General features: G+C 37.8%; 1 protein-coding gene and 1 non-coding gene across 5 annotated transcripts in view; one reads left to right on the top strand and one right to left on the bottom strand.

Annotated features, from left to right (window-relative positions):
• LOC145985357 (uncharacterized) overlaps positions 1-21,118 on the bottom strand; it is a 218,044-nt gene extending 196,926 nt beyond the window's left edge. For 2 of the 4 annotated variants that reach the window (XM_083119276.1, XM_083119273.1), the window contains exons 1-6: positions 21,036-21,118; positions 15,009-15,091; positions 11,356-11,481; positions 9,869-10,034; positions 6,577-6,797; positions 5,562-5,799 (exon numbers count right to left, since the gene is read on the bottom strand). In XM_083119276.1, the coding sequence (XP_082975402.1) occupies positions 5,562-5,799; positions 6,577-6,797; positions 9,869-10,034; positions 11,356-11,465 (735 nt within the window). In that variant the 5' untranslated portion in view covers positions 11,466-11,481; positions 15,009-15,091; positions 21,036-21,118. Of the gene's footprint in view, positions 1-5,561; positions 5,800-6,576; positions 6,798-9,868; positions 10,035-11,355; positions 11,482-15,008; positions 15,092-20,781; positions 20,809-21,000 lie in introns of those variants that run through there. The other 2 variants (XM_083119274.1, XM_083119275.1) reach the window with 2 other exon arrangements.
• TRNAT-GGU (transfer RNA threonine (anticodon GGU)) lies at positions 3,968-4,038 on the top strand. Its single transcript has one exon. It is a non-coding gene; the product is annotated as a tRNA-Thr (tRNA).
• Positions 21,119-21,340: the final 222 nt, after the last annotated feature.

Here is a 21,340-nt window from a genome sequence, read left to right as displayed (position 1 = left end):
AAACCATGGTTAAGTTCTCAAGACAGCCAACACTTATTGGAGCAACAGACCCACTTCCTTCTCACTACTGTAAGGTACACATCCTTGAGGCAAATACACCTGGATTTCGAGAGCAATTGAAAAAGTAAACTTTTCTTTTCTTTCTTTTTCCTTACATTTGATGGCCTGTAATAAGTTGCAAATCATTATGTTTGCTTTACGTGAGAGTGATACCGATGCCCACGCCGTGATATGAAATTATCAGGTGTGTGAATGCGTGAGCATGGTGTGTTGGTTGTGCACGAGGGGGGTGGGGTAGGGGGCAGAGGGACATGCACGTGTTGATCGAAATGTTAGACATGCATGTCAAACTCTTGATTGACACTGCTGACTTATGTGGCGGAGTGGTGAGCAGAGCACACTATGTCGCCAGAGACCCAGGTTCAATTCCCAGCCACCTGGGAATGGGTGTTATTTAGGAGTGTCCCTTCATCAATTTCACCATATCATCACTCATCCTCATCTTCGTGATTAGCCAAAAGTGGCAGAAAAGAAAGAAAATAAACAAAAGCAATCAATCAGTCTTACTCCCACCAACTTCTTTCTCATACGTAGCATCAAAAAAGTTTCGACATAAACCCCTCCTGCTTTTTCTTAAACATTACTCAGGTCTTCTAATGACTGTTACTATATTTTTAAAAACAGAAAAAGATAGCACGAATGATTTCCAGATTACATGCATTTCCAGATTACATGCATTTCATGAAGAGAAATTTCTAAAACGTTTACCAAGCATTTAACATGCAGGACTTCCCGATGTTGTACTGGTAACATTGTCCCTTGTAAACGAGGGGTTTGGTTTGGATACCCAGTGGAGGTATATAGTGATTCGGATCCCAATCTAACCTGTAGGTCCAGTCCCGATTAGTCTGTCAGCATAAGAAGTAGACTTAAACAACACCCAAACAAACCAATTTGTAATTATAAAAATTAATGTGGTTAAATTTGCAATTATTAAGGACACTTTAAAATTACATATAAATAAAGTAACACTAGTAATGGAATCTAATGCAACCCAACGTAAATAACTAATTTCGATTTGATTCTCTTTTATTTAGCGTAAAATAAACTAAATCAATCAGTCATTACCTTCTTATATTTCTGAAAAATAGAGAGCCTAACATTTCCAACAGTCCTCCTCCGTGGCCATGCAGATTAAGGTGCTGTGCTTTGGACTCTTGACTGCAGGATGGCATGGGTTCAGTCTCTGGGTTCTCGACCTGTGTATATGACCAGTTGATACCCACCATCGTGAGGAAATTTAGGAGCTATGAGTGAGTAGCGTAACCCGGTCTGGGAAATCTCTGATAATGGCTGAGTGTTTGACGCGCTGACTCCACATCACCCCATTACAGGTTGAAGTTCTCCACATCTCTAGGTAGGATTGTGGGAGCTCAAGGCCCTTCCAGGGCTGTAGAGCCATGGGTTGTTAAACTTTCCAACATTTTTTTTGAATTTGTTTTCCGTTTGATTTCTTTTGAAGATACATTCATGTCTGTCCAAGGTTCTAACCTGGAACCTCTGGCCTCGTAATGCTTTATCCTTACCATTCCGAAGGCCGGCAAAAATATATTCATATTAATTTCATTAGGAGAATGACTTCTGTCTGTAGAACAAATCATGTAACTAGTGAGGAACTCTTAACAAGTGCAAACCAATGCCCAAATTACAAACAAAGAAGTGTGCACGTGTAGAGTATACATTTTTCTACTCAAAGCAAAGCACCTCGATCATTTACAAACCTGTAAAATATTACCCCCTCCCACCTGCCAATTGCACGATAAAGACATACGTTTGCAGTTAATGGAATTTTCATCTGTCATATGATCTCCGCCTAGATGTGAGCCTAACTACTAATTTATTTATTCGATAGCGATTCAAGGAAGCAATGGTATTTATATTCCCCTAGTCAGTTACAACAAACCAGACAAAACACCCTGGTAACATGTTCAATATTTCTTGAAATAGACATTTGAGATGTAACTAATATTTAGGAATATATTAAATATGACTCCCCCCCCCCACCCACAAAATATTTGCCCCCATCTAGGACTCGCCAGATACATCTCTCTTTAATATACTAATGACAATACCAGATGTAACTTCAAAAATTGCAGTTTCACGTATATTGGTAATTATTATTTTACCTAGGTATATATTTAAAATTTGCACTGACACACAATACTACTATTTACCCTGGACCAGGTTTTGAGATTTTTATTATCTCTCCAGAAACTGGCATTTTTCTTATTTAATGTCACTTCTCTCTGCCGCTCCTGCCCAGTCGCAAGGATGAAAATAAACAATCGTTGGGTGAGATTTGTGAAAGTACACTCCCAATGGACACACCTGTGTCCAAGCCAAGACTCGAATCCGGAACCTTCGATAACAAGGTCGTGAAGAGACAACTAAAGCAGCAAAGGATTTTGTTATTTTATACGTCACTGCTCTATCTATGTTAATCTCGATGATGAGAAAGGATGAATTGATGAAATGACGATAGGACAAAAACATTCATGACTGACCAGGGTTCGAATCTGGGACCTCTGGCTTTAGAACGCATTACGTTGTCCATTTGTTTTCAGATGTCTTGATTTGGCTCTAATTCCCCTGCATTAGTTGTAATAGTGGTAACATATTTTTTGAAACAAGATCAACACGTCAAATGCTGCTTTCGAACTGACACTAACTCATCTAAGAGAATATGTGTGTGCGCGAACGCACAGGTAGACATCAGGTAGACACATTTGACACTCACATAGAAATCCTAACTCTCACAGATACATATAGATTTATGCCCCATGTTGCATTTGTAAAGCCACGCTTCTTTTCCTAGTATGGTGATATTACAGTAAAATGATCCTGTATTAAACTGGAGATTAGTCGCGATTAGTATATCTGCATGAAGTTGTTTTCAGGTAAAAAAAAAAAAAATGGTGTTATATTTGATGTATTGTTGCCGGTGTGCATGAAATAAAATCAGAACACATTCACGGGTGGGCACACGAAAACAAATCTGCAACTGCATCACTAATGTAGTTGTATTTTTGGTTATATAGTCACTTTTCTACCACTTTTGGCTAACACGATGATCAAGTGACGATCAGAATGGATAATAATTAGATGAAATTGACAAAGAAACATTCACAAAAACATCCATACACAGGCCTTCAATCGAACCCGAGAACTTTGGCGGCAAGACCGAAAATAGACTACGTAATGCCTTCGGCTATCGAAGAGAAATCCATGCTTCTCGGTGAATGCCAGCGAATCTACACACCCTCCCTTTTCTTCCTGTTGGCTGTGAGGATCGTGAACATTCAATGTCTTACATAGAACTTTTTCAGCGAAAAATGCAGGCTCGACCAGGACTCGAACCCAGGTCTCTGGCATACCGTGCCATTGCTATACCACTGAACTACCGAGCCAGTCTGGCCTCGACTGGCCTCACCTGATTTTTCGCTGTCACTGTTTTACCTGCGTGGAATAGTCTCTGCCAGTGCTACAGCAACGGGATCTGTTGTCTTTGAAACACAGTAGACCTTGATGTTGCTTGGCTCCTTCCAGCGTAAAGGTAAAAAAAAAGGTAAAGTGTTCCCCTGTGCATAGCACCACGCCATGAAGGCGTATAGGGGGTGTGGGGGTAACGCCCCACACTTTCTTGATCCGGTCGTGAGTGGGGGTGATGTGATCAGCATCACGCCCCTGACCGCCTTTACCCCCCAGGGTTTCCCCCAGGTACCCATGTTATTCGACGCTGGGTAGGCGCCGGGGCCGCTTCCACCGTTAGAAAAGTTCCCGGATTTGAACCGGCCGGGGATCGAACCCGGGACCTTGAGTAGAGATGTTAAAAGGCAACAGATCCCATTGCGGTAGCACTGGCAGAGACGATTACATGCAGGTAAAACAGCGACGGCGAGGCCAGGCTGGCTCGGTAGCTCAGTAGTAGAGCAATGGCATGGTATGCCAGAGACCCAGGTTCGAGTCCTGGTCGAGCCTGCATTTTTCGCTGAAAAATTTCTACATAGTACATCTCCTGTGTGTGCCTAATCTTCAATTCAGGGTCTTGTTTGCATCGTGTTCAAGCAATAAGCAGCTGGCTGTTGTGGGTCTAAGTGAGGCATTGGACATGTTTTCTTACTAGCCAGGACTGCGTTGTGTAGCACGGCATTATCAGATTAGATGCAGCGTAACCATAGTACTTCTTTCTGAGGTGGCTGTACAGTACGGTGTTGCGATAAAGTAAATGCCCCCTTTAAAGACAAAGTATGTGGCAACAAGGCAATGCCCGTTCTCATTAAGGCTCATACCAATATACAGCCTGAACGATGCATGCTATGTTGGAAATTCAAGCACATTGTATTTAAAATCTCATATTTGCAACAACTTTCCCCTCTTTCTACTTTTCGCCATCTGCACTGATAACGCAGTTGTCCTATGGCATCAGACTTTTGAACCACCCTGTATATTTACAGATTGTCAAAAAGTTAACTATTATTATTTAATGGGCTTAGTCTGACACTATTTTTGATGCCACCGTTGAGTTCTGGAACCTTCAAAACATAGAGTTTTACCCCAAACATGAACCCATAGCAGAAAGGGTTATTTTCAGACTTTTGCGGCCATATCTAATATCATGTGATAAAGTGGGTTTTTTAATTTCATCATCATAATAATAATACAGTTATAAACTGCAAATTATGTGAAAATAAGATGCCATGAATGATAAATAACTGCAATTAAGTAACAGATTCCAGGAATAGAATTTTCGTTATGACTGCCATTTTGATGACATCATTACAGACAAACGAGGACTTAAAAACTTGGGGTTTGGGGCATTATAGGTTCAGGAATGGATGTAGTATCCGCACCCCAAAGTGAAATATTCCACCACTTTTCCTTGCTTTCCAAAAACATAGATGTACCAATGAAACCAATAATACCTATGAATGGACGTCCTGCCTACATTCTGGGTAAGGAATATTAACAAACTTTGATATTGTGAATCTATACCGCATCATACAAGTAAATCTATTGCATAGACAAATGGACAAGAATAGAGCACATTGATGAATATAAAACATGGGAATTAATAACATGGTTTGAAACATGTACAAAGGATAACATATTCAAATTTAGAAACACATCTATAAAAACAAAAGATGAAGTTTGTTTTAAGTGTTACTTACCATGTTACTAAGTCATGTGAATCACATTTATTTAAATGTAACGTTAATTAGCTCAAACACAAGTTTCTGCAAACATGACAACAGGATACATTGTAAATTTATTACAAATTTAGAAATTTATTTGCCAAAATGGGAAATTATTTATAGATTCCTACTTTTTAAAAATAATATCAAAATACAAGAATTGTGCGCACAGAATATTTATAGAAATATGTGAATGGTAATCAGTCCCCTCCCTAACATTAAGTATGTGAATAAAAATATTCCTGCTGTTTCCTAGGTACCAAGCTTATTCCTGGAAAGAATAAAGTAAGTAAATAAATTGACAAATACCTTGGGATCTGAAGGAAGGCATTGTCCATTACACAACTGGCATTTTTCCTGAGGCAGTCCTTTAATATTCTCCACGAAAAACTTGAGAACTGGCTGCAAAGAAGGCTTTGGCTGAAATGGTGGTTGGTTCTTAGTTTTCTTAAGAGGTGGTTCAATACACTGCCTCGAGATCTCTTTTGTACTGGCCACAAACCATCTTGTAAACAGAGGTGGGAAGTTTGTCTCAATGTCCTCCACTCTGAAAATTATATGTATATTTATGCCACATGTAGACACTACAATACAATTACACTTTATATTGCTCCCTCTCAATAAATATTAAGTCGGTGGTTCTATTACAACAGCACGTTAAAACAAAAAAAAAGACTTCTGATCTCTTTAGACATATCCTTACTCAGCACATTCTAAAATTTTCTGCAGTATATAATTTGGTGCATTACCTGGTTGGGATATAAAACTATCCCAGTTGGTATTTTAAGGGATAAAATATAACCTCATCTCCATGGCATACCAGCCGTTTGAGGGCAAATGCTTGCCAAGCAGCTTTTCATTGGTTAACATGTGACCAACACATTTAATCATATTGTTACCCTTTTCTTGATTTCTAAACCAGAGCCAGCTACTTATTCTAGCGTACCCACCATTATATGAAAGGACAAATCTTACTCGAATTTATGGAGTGTAAGGGGCCTTTCCGAGGATACCCAAATGACACTTCCACATAGTACACCCTAGACTGCACTTTGCAGACTAGCGAGACTCTGGCATCTGGACTCAGAGCCAGTATAATCCTCCATAGGACCCGTGGTGTGCCGTCCATGTATGTTTGTGATTGTCCCTTCATTCATCTCATCTATTCACCATTCATTCTCATCTTCATGATTAGCTAAAAGTGGCAGAAAAGTGAAGGAAAATAACCTAATTCAGTCAATCGATCACTCAATTATTCACAGTTATGCATATTGTGCATTGGAAAGGAATTCTGGAAATCCTAAATGCCTTCCAATCTACTTACCGAACATTTTTGTCTGGATAATCGTCGGGGACTGATATCTTTGCTCTTAGAAAATATTCTCCTTGGCACACCTTCAAACTAACAGCTGATGTTTTCTGCTTTAATTTTAGCTCGTCCACGTCACCTACCAGAGACTTCTTTAGGGTAGCGATTTCATCATAGCAGCAAGACAATGGATTCTCATCAATGAAATTTCGAATCAGCTTCAATATTTTTAGCACCTGTAATACACACAGCATTTGTGAGAAATACTTATGAGTTGGTAGTTACGGAGAAGAAAAATCATGACACAAGACACTGTCTTATGCTAAAAAATGCATTTTTATTCACTATTTAATATAGGTATGGGCCGATATGAAATTTTGGTCGATGCCGATAAAGTACCGATTAAAATTTACCGATCCGATGTAAAATTCCAAATGGTCCTTGAATAACCTGATTTAATTTATTTTACTTTGCTATTTGTGCCACTTTTGGCTAATTTGCGAACATGGGGATGAGTGATGACATGATGAAATTGATGAATGGACACTCACAAACATCCATGCCCAGGCCAGGATTCAAACCCAGGATCCTTCGCGTTGTAGCGTGATGTGCTAACCACTCTGCCACGGGGGCCGGCCTTGAATAACCTGAATAGTCCATTGACCTTCTTAATAAATGTGTGTTTCGAGGTGATTTGCAGTACAAAAGAAGTTGCATATTTAGACATTTACTTTTCTAAAAAGTAGGGCATGGAGATTATCCATAAAAATTACAACAAAATGGCAGAATTTTGCACTTAATTGTAAGATATTCATAGATATATCGGATCGGTAAAATAATTTTACAAATAAACCGATATGTCTATATTGACCAATACCGATAAATCACCTGATTAATCTGTCCCATCCCTAATTTAATATACACAGTACAGCCCTGGTTTCTATAATAGGTAACATTTCACAAACTTCTCATTTGCATCAGATCTGTACATATGATGTGCCAAATTGAACTGAAATGAGACTTCATATATTCTCGAAAATAAATTATGTAATCCAAAGTATAGTGTTATTTGTAAACCCCACAGAATCAGATGATGCGAACAAAGGCTGTGCTGTTTACATTAAACAGATAACAGGAAAGAAAAATCATGGTTGTTTTAACTGCTTAAATTGGTCTCTCTTTAAATTTATTAAGTACAGTATTTTCAGTTTTCTTTCCTTTATTTTTACAGCTCCACTAGATCTTGATCTTTACATATCTACATAGTACATCTCTTGTGTGTGACAAATTATAAGGTGGTAGAGACTAATGTGACATTTGCATTACTTCTGTTTGCATAATTCAATGCTTATTAAGCATATAAATGTTTCTGTGGCAAAATAAAAATCACCTTGAAAGTAAATATTTTACAAAAAAGTGTTTGTATGAAAATCCTTGTCATATATTCCAAGATGTGGACACATTTTACCAGCTACACACAGACTAGATATTCTAAGACATGTCTCATACTATTTACTTAAAACTCCTTGTAATTGTACACACCACAGTGTTTAATTTATTAACTTTGAATTGTATATACCAAAAACAATGTTCCTTCTGTGGTATAACTTCGATACATTCTCAACATTTAGATGCTTCAAATGTGCATCTTTTTCAGAAGATACATCGGTTATAAATTACGGTACTGCAAAAAACACTTTTGTCGAATATCAGAAATACACTATGTTGCTATTCATCACCTGACACCCCATACCAGTACGTTAATCCGGTAGCAGCACATCAGTATCGGGTAGGGCCAGCTTTCGCCGCAATGACGTCCGCAACCCTTCAAGGAAGACTTTCCACCAATTTGTGATACGTGTCGACGGGAATCTTGAACCATTCCTCCTGCAAAGCGGCAAACATCTGAGTGGTGTTATTTGGGCGGCATGGCCTGGCTCTCAAGCAGCGCTTCAACTCGCCCCAAAGGTGTTCATGGTGTTGATATCTGGACTTTGGGCTGGCCAATCAAGTTTTTGCACACCCATGTCCTCGAACCACGTGTTGATAATGCCTGCCGTATGACATGGAGCATTGTCGTGCTGAAACAGGTATGGGCCAATACCGAATCGTTCCCACAATGTGGTACCGCAGAATTGTCCAGAACTTTTTGGTACGCATCGGCATTCATGTTTCCCCGAACTAAAACAAGAGGACCAAGACCATACCACGAAAAGGAGGACCACACCATGATGCCACCTCCGCCGAATTTCACTGTGGGAACGATACAGTCCTGTAAACAGCGTTCACCGGGCATACGCCACACCCAGACACGTCCATCGGACCGCCACAAATGGTAGAGTGATTCATCACTCCATAGGACGTATTTCCATTGTCCGAGAGTCCAATGGCGGCGTTCCTTGCACTACTGTAACCGACGGGTCGCATTATATGTGATATGCGGCTTTTGAACTGCTGCACGACCATGAAAACCAAGTGCGACGATCTCCTGGTGGAGAGTATGATCACTTGCAGCATTACTGGAAGCCGATCGAAACTCCTGTGCCACCATCTGTAACGACGCCTTCTGGTTTGACTTCACCACACGTTTCAAGCATCGACAGTCACAATCTGTTCGGTTTACTGGGTCTGGGTCAGCATGTCATGACCCCCTCTCGTTTCCACTTCACGATAACATCACTCACTGTCAACCAGAGTATCTGAAATTTGTTGGAAATCTCACGGGTCGAATGCCCAAACCTGTGGGCTCCAATGATCATCCCTCTTTCCACCTCAGTCAGTTCGAGTCGTCTGTCCATATTGACTGCTGTAGCTGGTATGAGTGTATTCTCAACCGGCAACGCCTTTTATAGGTTGTATGACATGTACAGACGATCCCGAGCACTTTTTGAGGGGTGTCCGGTGACGAATGAGAACATAGTGTATGTAGTGCTCAAAATAGGCATTTTCACTCAATTACAACACACAAAAAATTTCAGTACAATTACTTTCTGTGATAGTACGCATAGTCTGATGGCATGTGCACGGTCGAACAGTCAATAACTTCAAACATCATTACATCATTCTTTCTCTGAAGAAATTTGTTGAGAATAACACATATTAAAATCTAAAACATCACTTTAAAATATCTTGTATACTGTTCCTTCATCCGGCCTACAAATAATCAGTAATGATATCTTAAAAATTACTAGAACTATTTGATGAACTTATAGGCCTACAAAGGACAATGTCTTTCTTTAGGATTGATTTGCCACTTTTGAAAAATGATTTGTTTTGAAAATATTTTCATTTCATTGTAAGTACTAACCTGGGGCTTCTTTAGATTCTTTCTTGCTTCTTCCTCGCACACTTTGGTTAATCCATCCAGCAACTTCTCAGATAAAGTCTTGCTCTTCAACTCAAGGAGCAAAATTGATTCAGGATAGTTCTGGGGGAACTGAATGATAGCAATTATGTGCTTAAACCTTGTACGCCTGAAACAGAAACACGAAATAAGAATCTGTGCTAAAAGAAGCACCTGCATTCAAATAACATATGCTATGTACACATTGGTTCAAAGAGTGAAATCTGAATATGTGTGTGTTACCTTGTCTATGTCAGTGTTCTATTACTTCTGTGTATATCTGCCAAATTAACGTTCACATAGAATTTGCAATTTTCCCGTCCAGTCTGGTGTCCGGTGTCATATGTGTGAAGACATCTGGCTGTTTGTGTCTTACCTCTCCTATTTGTTTCCTATTTTACATATATGGTTCTTGAATAGTTGAATAGTCCTTACAGTATATGCAGAACAATGGGATTCAGTGGCATAGATTATCAACTCATTATTTACGCAGTTGGTAATCCTAGAGTTCAAAAGCCTTGCTGTGCATAAGCTGGACTTAACAAACTCACACAAGCACTGTCGGTAAACAAATACAGTGGAACCTGGAGTTTATGTTGCTGGATTTTGCATTTTCCCACATTATACATTCAATTTTCTTCATCCCACTAGAGCAAAATGTAACAAAATTTTCCCGGATTTTATAATTTTCCACATTTTAAATTTTCTCATCTTGATCCCATGAAAAACACAAAATAGAGGTTCCATTATATGTGATCAAACATGAACGCACTGCAATCCCTGCCACATAAAGCAGAGGCATCTCATTATATTTACACTACATAAAATATTTACAGTTGCTCTTAAATATTTTTTCCCGTCTTCATCCAATGTCAAAATACACCCCATAAAAAGACAAAAAATAAAACATATTTGTATCTTGATAATGGAAATTTAAAATATGCTACAAAGAGAAGAAAATAAATTGAATCAGTATACTCTACAGTTACTTCCTTGATTAACATATTTTATTCAAGTGTAACTGAATGTGGAGGTTCACTCAGAAAGAAAGAAAGATTTGTTGTTTTAAGTCCACTTTATGCACAGAAAGGCTAATCGAGACTGGACCTACAGTTTAAAGTGGGATCTGAACTGCTATGTGCATCCACCGGGTATCGAACCCAGGACCCCTTGATTACAAGGCTACGACGAGAAGTTCTCTCAGAAATGATATTTTCCAATGTTAAATTTTCGAAATTCTGAAAAATGTGTTGTGTTTAGAAATTCTTATGTAGCCATGTGGAGAACTTTCATGTGGGTTCCATTCTATTTACACATTACAAATACACCAGCAAGAATTAAATGCATCTGGTTAAACACAGTTAATCTGCAAGTGTTAAAATATACAGAATTATTTCTAAGATAAGTCCAACATATGGCCAATCTTTGAGATTTGACTTCATCCAACTTACCTTATTTCGACTCGGACCATAGTTGGCACACAAACAACCAATTTGCTCCCTTCAATGACATTTCCACAAAGTTTTCTGACATCTTGTAATTCATAGTCCAGCAGTCCCATGGAAGTCCTCACTCAACTGGAATACCAAAAACAGAATCATTACGACTAAAAAAAAAAAAATCGTACTGAAAAATATATTTTGTTTCATTCCTAACAAACAAAATTTCTGACAATAAAACTCCACTGTATACATAGAAACATATTACGTTGACCAGAAATTATGGTATAAAATTGAATGTTACAAATAAGATCATAGAACTGGTATACTAGTGTATTCAACTCAACAAAAAACACAAGACTGAATTCCTATAATGCGTTGCTATTTTGGAGGGCAATTCTTAAAATTTTACCTAGTTTCAGATTAATACTGCTATGCAATATGGTAGGAACTTCGGTAATTGCTTTATACCCTGCCTGCCTCATCACTATTACACCAAAGAGAAGAGACATCTGATTGGCCCAATATACATAGACCAATGTATAGCTATGAGTGTCTTAGCACAATAAGTAGCATCAGAGCTTTGACCAAAGAATGCCCATTGATAAATCTACAGTGATTTGTATATTTAAAGAGTGTAGTAACTATTTTGTACGAAAGATTGTATTTGTGTACTCTAAGAAACAGAAAAGTTGCAAGTACATTGAGAAATTAAGAAAATGTCATTCACATTTGATATTTAACAAATGTTAAATAATAAAGATATTCTTGATTTAAATCTCTTTATTAACAAGTGGTTTTATTCTTCAAGTCTCAAATTCCAAATCTTCAATAAGATGAATATTCTTTACAGGAAATACATAGTCTCTCTATGTATCAAGGTGAAATTGACCTTCAAATATCTAAAGTAGTTTATTCACTGTAAACACGTTTAACTGAGATACATATATTGAGTACACTACAGATGGGTTACTAACGAACACTAATCTTGCATATTTAAACATTTAACACCATCTGTGCACGTGGATGTTTATAGATAATTTTTAACTGAATGAAATCTAACATGGCGATTTCTGGCTTCAATTGTATCACCACTAATGCAGTTCATAAAAATGAACCAATTGACAACCATAACTGATCATCATGCTTTATCTAATGTCATAAACCCTTCTCCTTGACATAAAAATGTATTTTAGTATTGCAGATCAAACTTTTCTACAATAATACTTCAGTTCGAAGCTAAATAAGGAGCTTACAAAATATCTATGTTCTATCATTCCATCATAAAGCCAGTCTCCAGTGTTACCAGTTCCTCACAGATCTTCACTAACAAGCACATAATAAAAAGTATCAATGTTCAAATGTTTTTTTAAATGCTAAAGATGAAGATTTAAACATTTTCTGGAAAGCAGCAACATTGACATTGAGTACTGAAGATACATCTAATAATTTGTAACAGAATCCATAAATATATCAACCATTTCAAAAAGTCCAAGAACAGCTAATTTTTCATATTCTGTGGAATTGTTATGTTGTTACAAATAATTTTTTTGTACATTTTCAATATCAATACATTTATTTTTCTTGCCAAATCAGATTTTTATCAAAACAGATTGATATTTGGTATTTTTGGTCTCAAATATAATCAGAAAACCTTTGAAATATAAGTTCCTTGTGAAATATTCATGTTTTAATACCTGCAAAAGTTTCATATATGACAGCAAGCTGTGATGACTGACTCAAATATCTTGTTTTTTGGAATTTCCAAAACTCATGGAATATTTTTACTAATTTGAAATGAACACTAAATTTCCAGTGGTGGAGAGGTCACATGTCTGGTTCAATTCCCCCCACACCTTCCCAGAATTACCATGTTTAAGATCAAGTTTTTGCAGAAGAAAATGTCTTCATTGACTGTGGTTGGTGAAGACCTCTATTATCAACCAGGGCTACCCAGGTTGCAATTCTTAGTAGAAATAGAAGGTTGACTGACCCTTATTATTATTATTATTATATACTTAGTGAGCCTCTTCTACTGAACAAAACCATCACCATTCGCCACTGCTTGTAATCATCAGAAATAACAATGTGTGTTGAACAACTAAGAGTATACTCACCCACCACTGTCAATTTTTCACAAGCTTTTAAAGTGAATTGAGGGTAAAGGGATGGGCAAAGGCACTCCGGCGGCTCAATTATGGAACACAAAGAAAAGGTAAACTGATACCAGTTCATAGAAAGGAGAGAAAAAAAGGAATTATACAATGTAAAAAGTTTTTCAATGCAAAAAACTCTTACTTTTCTGGCATTTTCTTCTCTCTTTTTGAATAAAGGAAAATTCATAAAATGTCAGAAAAATTTCAATCATTGTCGCAGGAGCTGTGAGCTTTCTATATTTTCTTGTCCGAAATGAGTTAAACAGATCTATGTGGTGGAGTGGTTGGTTAGCACAGCATGCAATGATGCCAGGGGTCCCAGGTTTGAATCGCATGGGGCATGGATGATCTTTGCGAGTGTCCCTTTATCATCAATGTAATCATTTCATCACTCATCCTCATCTTCATAATTAGCTAAAAGCGGCAGAAAAGTGACATAAAATAACGCAATTCAATCAATCACAAATGATTTAGGGAAAATTTTCAGTAGTTCATCTAAGCTGATGAAAATGTTACAACAACTCCAATGACTACTATGAAAAGAATGAAGGCATTTTTGAGAAATTTATTGATGCAACAAGAGATAGACTGGTAAATACTTGTCATGAAATGGACAATATTGTGGATATTCTGGATTTCAACCAATTACAAGTCTGGAAGAATCAGACAGAGCAATGAAGATGAATTTTTCTCCTAAAATGAGTACTGCGTGCTACAATAATGTTTCAGTATTATTATTATACCACATGAAATCCTTGCCTTGACTGTCTTGAAAAATACCACACACGAACTACAAACAGCAGCAGATGTCACAGTCAATAATTCAAGACCTGAATGGAATGTAAATGTGCACGTACTATCGACACATGAACAAAAATTTTAATCAACATGGATCAAAGGTGAAAGTTCACGAAAATAATGGCATGAAATAAAATAAAATCATGGCAAGTGTAGGAAGGAAGTGATATTTGTATCTGGTTATTTATTGTTACTTTACTAATTCTTTTAGGTTAATCACAATTAAGAAAATGGGTGATAATTATGTTAGGGAACATAAAAACATGCCATGCACAGATGAAAATCGTGAGTTGAATACACAGCATTCTCAGCTGGAAAATTAAGTAATGGAAAAAAACAGACACATGAGTGAAAACGAGCCTCCTTAATGGCACTGTCGTAACATTGGCACCTTGCAATCAAGGGATCCTAGGTATGATACTCACTGGAGGCACATACAGATTTGTATCCCACTTTAAACTGCACATTCAGTCCAATTAACCTATTTGTGCAAAAAGTGAACTTGAAAAAAACTCAAACCAGTTAAAACTTGGATTACATTCCCACTTCATGTTGCACTCTATAAGCAAAAAAAAGGTCATATTGTGCCTGTACATAGATCATCATTCAAATCTGAATAATAATCTTTTAAGAATTTACAATACTGTAACCATTACAATTCAATGATTAAATATGCAACCTAAGTAAGTTGTAGTCCTTTCAAAAACTTACCAGAAAACCATGTATTAGGAAGCACGGGTAATTTCTTTCAGCTTACAGTTCATAAATACAACCACAAAAATATGACTTTAAACCTGAAAAAAAAGACATATACATGTAGAAATCACAAATATATAGCCTGTACATGGGTGTCAGAATAAGTCATAATAACATTATGCATGATTATATCGAGATAGTTGGTTTGATTGAAATAGTGTTTCCACACTTTCCTGTATGTGTATAGTTTTGTGCAACCTCCTTTTCACGAAACTACTCACAAATTAATATTTTCTGGATATTTAAATCAGACAGATTAGCTTCTCTGCACCAGGGGTGACCACAAGGGGGAATGGGGATTATGGCACAGGCTGCACCATCAACATATTTTTTTTTTTGGGAGGGGGGTTCCTTCAAATAATATAAAATTCAACATATACTCTACATATATACGAGGCATATTTTTAAAGTAAGTACCGTTTTGAAATTCTGCCGCTGCAGCGCTGCGGTCGGTGTCCCGTGCATGCGCACTGTGTACCTACATCTGTTGGCAAGCCACAGACGCCATTGCGGCAACAATCGATCGTGTATACATTTGCTTTTGCGTATTTAAAATGCCTCCACCGATTGAGAATCTTGCCGACTATGAAATATGCACTGTTATTCGTTTTCTTAGTGCTAAAGGCGTGAAAGCAGTTGAAATTCACAGTCAGATTTGTGAAGTGTATGGACAAAACATTGAGTGATGGAATGGTACACAAATGGGTAAGAGCTTTCAAAGATGGCCGAAAGAATGTTCATGACGAGGAACGGAGTGGGCGACCCTCAGTGATCACTGTCGATTTGGTGCAGAAAGTCGACGAAAAAGTAAAAGAGAACAGACGCTTCACAATTTCTTCATTATCAGAGGAGTTCCCTGAAGTTTCAAGAAGTGTTATCTACGAAATTGTTACCGAACGCTTAAACTATCGAAAATTGTGCTCACGATGGGTACCAAAAATGTTAACGGAGGTGCACAAAAGCTAACGTTTAGGTAGCGCCTTGACTTTTCTTGTTAAGATCTCATCGCATCATTTGGCTGGGAACAATTTGATCATCCTCCATACAGCCCCAATCTGGCACCCAGTGACTACCATGTGTTTCTGCAACTGAAGAGCATCTCGGAGGTCAGCGCCACGATGATGACGATAGCCTCAAAATGACCATGTTGCAGTGGCTGTCAACTCAGGCGGCAAACTTCTATGATGACGGAATACAAAAGCTTGTTGTTCGATATGATAAGTGCCTGAATATTGGTGGCAATTATGTGGAAAAGTAGATGAAAGTGTGGTCTTTCATGTAACAATAAAATTGTTACAAAAAGTTTATTTGTTTTTTGTACATATCAAAACAGTACTAACTTAAAAAATACGCCTCGTATATATATCGAGAGGGGGAGAAATATCCAACTCTTACATGTTAGACCTTAATTGACACGTGGGTTCTGGAGGGAAGATTCTGAATTAAACCTTTGGGTGGACAGTATACAACTCTTGGTCTTAGATTATAGCGGGTATTTTAGTTAGGAGGAGGATTAAATTGAGGAGGTATCCAATTCTTGTGTATCACTATTGTCTTAGACTGTTGCAAAAAATTCTGGTGTGGAGACAGACATAATTTTTTGGAGGAGGCAATATCCACTCTTCAATATCAACAGTAGGTCAAAAAATGACATGGAAATTTTGGTGGTAGGATTGAGTATTAAATTTAAAGGGAAAGATAGGAAGATCTTCATATAGTGTTAAATATTAGATTGTCAAGTGATTTCTGTAGTGGAGAGAAAGAGTTCGAACATTAAATTTTGGAGACTGTATTTAGCGATATGGTATCCACACGTTTTGGACCACGAACGTGCCAAAAGAGAAGCTGGAAAAGAAAAAGATTAAATACTAAACATCTCTCGATCCTAAGAAATGTATGTAAAAATTTTCTTACTCGCAATAGTGTGTTACGAGAATGTGTGTTTGACACTTTACTTAGGTGAATGTGAAGTTTTATACTATATCTGCATTACAAGATATAAGCGATATTCATTAATAACATTACTTCTTAAAATATAGATTTTATCTTCAGTGCAAATTTAACTTGTTAAGTAAAATATTCCTGTGACAAGAAGTTAGAAATGCGGATTCGATATAATTTTGTTCCCGATGATGCACCTGCTTAATTTAAAGCAGGTGCATCATCGGGAACAAAATTATATCGAATCCGCATTTCTAACTTCTTGTCACAGGAATATTTTACTTAACAAGTTAAATTTGCACTGAAGATAAAATCTACGTAATTATTGTTATGGATTACTAAAATAATTATATTTACCCCAAGAAGTGGGGGATGGGGTGGTGAGGTCTTTAAAAGAGGAACCATATAATATTATCGCCCTGAACTTAAGAATATTTAGCTAGGGTTCTGTAATGTCTCGTGAAACAATAATTGGATCGGTCATGCGGCTGGATTGAATTGAACTGAATTTAAAACTTTGGCTGCGGCAGCACTAAGGCTATTTTGCACCCGTCACATTATACGGGATCCAGCCCCTTATCATTACACATTACAACTCTAACGTTGCATAACTAAAATCATAAAATATTAAAATCTTCTTACTTTCGTTAAAAGCTGAGGCAAGGACAACCCAAACAAAATTATACTGGCTATGGAGCCAGTCGCCAGAGCCTTGTTAGTCTGCAGTCCAGGGTGTACTATGTGGAAGTGAGGTTGACTATTGGGTGCACTACGTGAAAGGAGCACCCCTTACACCCTTCATGCGGCTGAAGCATGCTATTTGGTTTGCCAAGGTTGAATTTTCTATCTTTATCTTAAGTTGTGTAATAATTTGTGTTAAATACTCAAATTTTGAGTTTTATAAACCCACTCACAAACACTATTTATATGCATATTTACATAATTTAATTTACTACATTTAACCAATCAATATGCTGGCTTTAAGTTTTTTCGAAAATCGAACAATTAAAAAATATGGAGAGTTGAACATGGTATTTCACTGAAATCAACATCAATTATTATGTATTCATCCAAACTATTTTGGGGGATTATGATGAACGATTGTAGGGGCAGTCTTCAGTGATGGGCACCCCTGTTTAAGTAGGAGGGGCAGATCAAGTATAGTATTCAGTAAAGCTAAGGTAAGAGTTACTTTCGGTAGACACACTACGCTGTCATAAAATACTTTGTGGGGATTACAATTTATTTTGAGGGCTCGAATGATATGATTGGGGGGGGGGGGATTAATGACATGATTTAGGGGGGGATATACCACTGGCTTTGGGAGGGATGGGCACCCCTGCACTGAACATCAAACATACCACAATAATTTCCATCATTCTCATGCCACATATGATGTGGATTGATCGATTGATTTATTGTTTTAAGTTCACTTTATGCACAGGAAGGCTAATCTTGACTGGACCTACAGTTTAATGTGGGATCCAAACCACTGTGCCATGTGCCTCCACCAGGTATCAAACCTGCGACCCCTTGATTACAAGGCAACGACATTAACATATGATATGGAACATGTCATTTTGATTACAATAGAATATAATCATCTTGGTTATTAACATGGCTACACAGAAGTGAGACAATGTATAATCGTACATTCTTTTACATTCCTGTGTCAAGAAATCAAGAAAAGTCAGGAACTCCTTGTCTTTTAATATCATATCCTATGCTTTGGTATAAACATAAGAATTAGAAACAAAAATTACATATTGTAAGACTTGCAGCTTTCCTGGCGACGAATGATGAATAGATTCTCTTGGGCTATCGACCAGGTAAGTTGTGGAACATATTCCAAGTTTTCGAGAGCTAACGTCACTCTCATAGAAGTGCAATTCTGAGTGTCAACCCAGTGTATATACGTTTCGTGGAGGGGGGGATCCTGGTGAAGATGGCAGACCAATTGGGTGGTGCATCTGCTGCATGCACGTTTCTGGTTAGCGGGTCTAGTTCGAGCTCCATGTCGTGATTAAGATTATATTTTTCTTCATGAATGGCTATTGCTTTTTTTATGATGTGGTGCCAGTAGTTTGAAGTTTTGGCTATGATTTCTGTATTGCTGAAATCTGGTCTATGCCCCTCATTGATTGAATGTTCTGCTAGATCAGACTTTTCAGGATGGAAATACTTGATGTTGCTTTGGTGTTCTTTACAGCGCTGTTCTATTGCCCTACCCGTCTGGCCAATGTATGCTTTCTCGCATTTGCAGATAATACGGTCGACTCCCGGTGTTTTGAGTCCTAACTCGTCCTTGGGGTTGCGTAGTAGGCTTCTGAGCTTCGGAGGTGGTTTGTGAATGTTTTTTAAGTTATGTTTCTTGAGAATTCGGCTTATAACTCCGGAGAGATTTCCGATGTAAGGCAGGATGGCTATCTTCTGGTCAGCTATGTCCGGGTTCCCTGTAGTGTTCGTGTCCCCTGATGTGTCCGGATTCCCTGATGTGCTAGTCTTCTTGGACAGTACTCGTTTTAATGTTTTGTTGATGTTGTGTTCCGAATACCCATTCTGTTTGAAAGCCATGCGAAGATGCTGTATTTCTTCTGATAGATGCTCCGCGACACTGATTGAGATGGCCTGGTGAAATAAAGTAGTGTGTACTGTAGCTCATTGTGACGGGTGGTGAAAACTGTTGGCATTGAGATATAGATCTGTGTGAGTCGGTTTCCGGTATACACTGTGTCCCAAGGATCCACCTGGCTTGCGTTTGATGAGAATATCGAGGAACTGCAGGCTGTTGTTCTTCTCAGTCTCCATGGTGAACTTGATATTTGGGTGTTGTTAAGGTGGTCTAATTTTGGTGGTAACGGTTGTCAGTCAGAATTTGTAGGTTCTACTAACACTTAGAAATTCCTGATGGCCTTTGGGCTGAACCTGCACCTACTTCCCGATATTATCCTCTCTTTTAGGATTGAACCATTAGGGTGTGCAAAGTTCCTCCCCCTTCTAATGTGGGGGTTCCTAGCACACTAGAATGTAGATGAGACTCATGCTAATTCAAGATGCAGCCTAGGTTTTTCCAGCTTGCTGGGTTTTTACTTGGAAGTTTCCTTTACTCTCTTGTAGTCTTTTCAACTCTTTCTAATTTCGACACTTGGTAAGTCTTCTTTAACAAGACTATAAACCAGGAAGCATGATATCAGATATCCTGTAGGTAGCCTAGTTCGATAATAGAGCATGCCTGCATGAAATGGAGGTTTACCCAAGAGAGAAATCCAGCTTGACTGGATCTATTCTGAGGGGGAAGACTATGCCTACGCAAAATACCAAACATGGGGATATAATGTATTTGGGGAATACATTAGTGTCTCAGGCGAGGTCTGCGCCTTTTGGTGTAGTTGCTGGTTCACTTAGGTCGGGCACCACTCACCCTGCGAGCCCTTTGAGGGTGGGGATTTTCTTTTTTTCTTTTTGAACTGTACTTCTACCCTGAAGATGAGAGTGACGTTAGCTCTCGAAAGCTTTGTATATTTTCCACAACTCACGTGGTCAATAGGCTGAGAGAATCTATTCAAAATTACATATTTCTTCACGTTTAGTTATTCACAGGCGCAAATAATTACACCATGTCCGCAACCTTGTACTCGCTAAACTAAAAGAAAAAAAAACTTTTACAAATCTTCCCCCCTCTTCGAATTGCAACCGTGGCAAAAGCAGAATATTTGTAAACCCAACAGTTCACACTTCAGCAATAGCAACGCAGGTGTCAAAGACAATTTACATCCACCTCATTCACCTAAAGAAAATGGGGCACTTTAATTAATTTGTTTCACTAAGCTATTAATAATATCATTCCTCTTATTTGTTTTCCAAGTTAGCTGAAACCCCTTTCTCAAAAATCCAGTGCGCGCATTGCAAGGTATACGTAACAGATAAGAATTCATTGTGTACATGTAGATGTACATTATCGTTGTTTATTTGCACACATGAACACGAATACCCAAAACTGAATTACCGTCATTAAAATAACAACTTTTCTTTCAACAGTACCTTCAGGGGGAAAAAGTACATTCACTAAAAATAAATTACTTCCTTGCACCTGAAAATTACTTCGTAATTTTATGTTTTCGTAGTCGTAGGGTCAATTACTTTGAAATCACTAAAATTCAGACATCTAAGCTCCAAATCTAAAACAGGGTAATTGATCTTCTTAAAATCAACTTTTAGTTAAATACAAATGATTCTAACTTTATGAAAAATATGATCATTTTTCATGACCACAAAATTTGTCAAAAATTTTCCGTCCTGCACACCCCTAAATAAAAATTTGTAGCGTTGTAATCTTGTAAATGCGG

Source organism: Lepisma saccharinum, chromosome 3, assembly GCF_977018435.1.
Source record: "Lepisma saccharinum chromosome 3, izLepSacc3.1, whole genome shotgun sequence".
Taxonomy (NCBI): domain Eukaryota; kingdom Metazoa; phylum Arthropoda; class Insecta; order Zygentoma; family Lepismatidae; genus Lepisma; species Lepisma saccharinum.
This window is presented reverse-complemented; position numbering and strand designations above follow the sequence as displayed.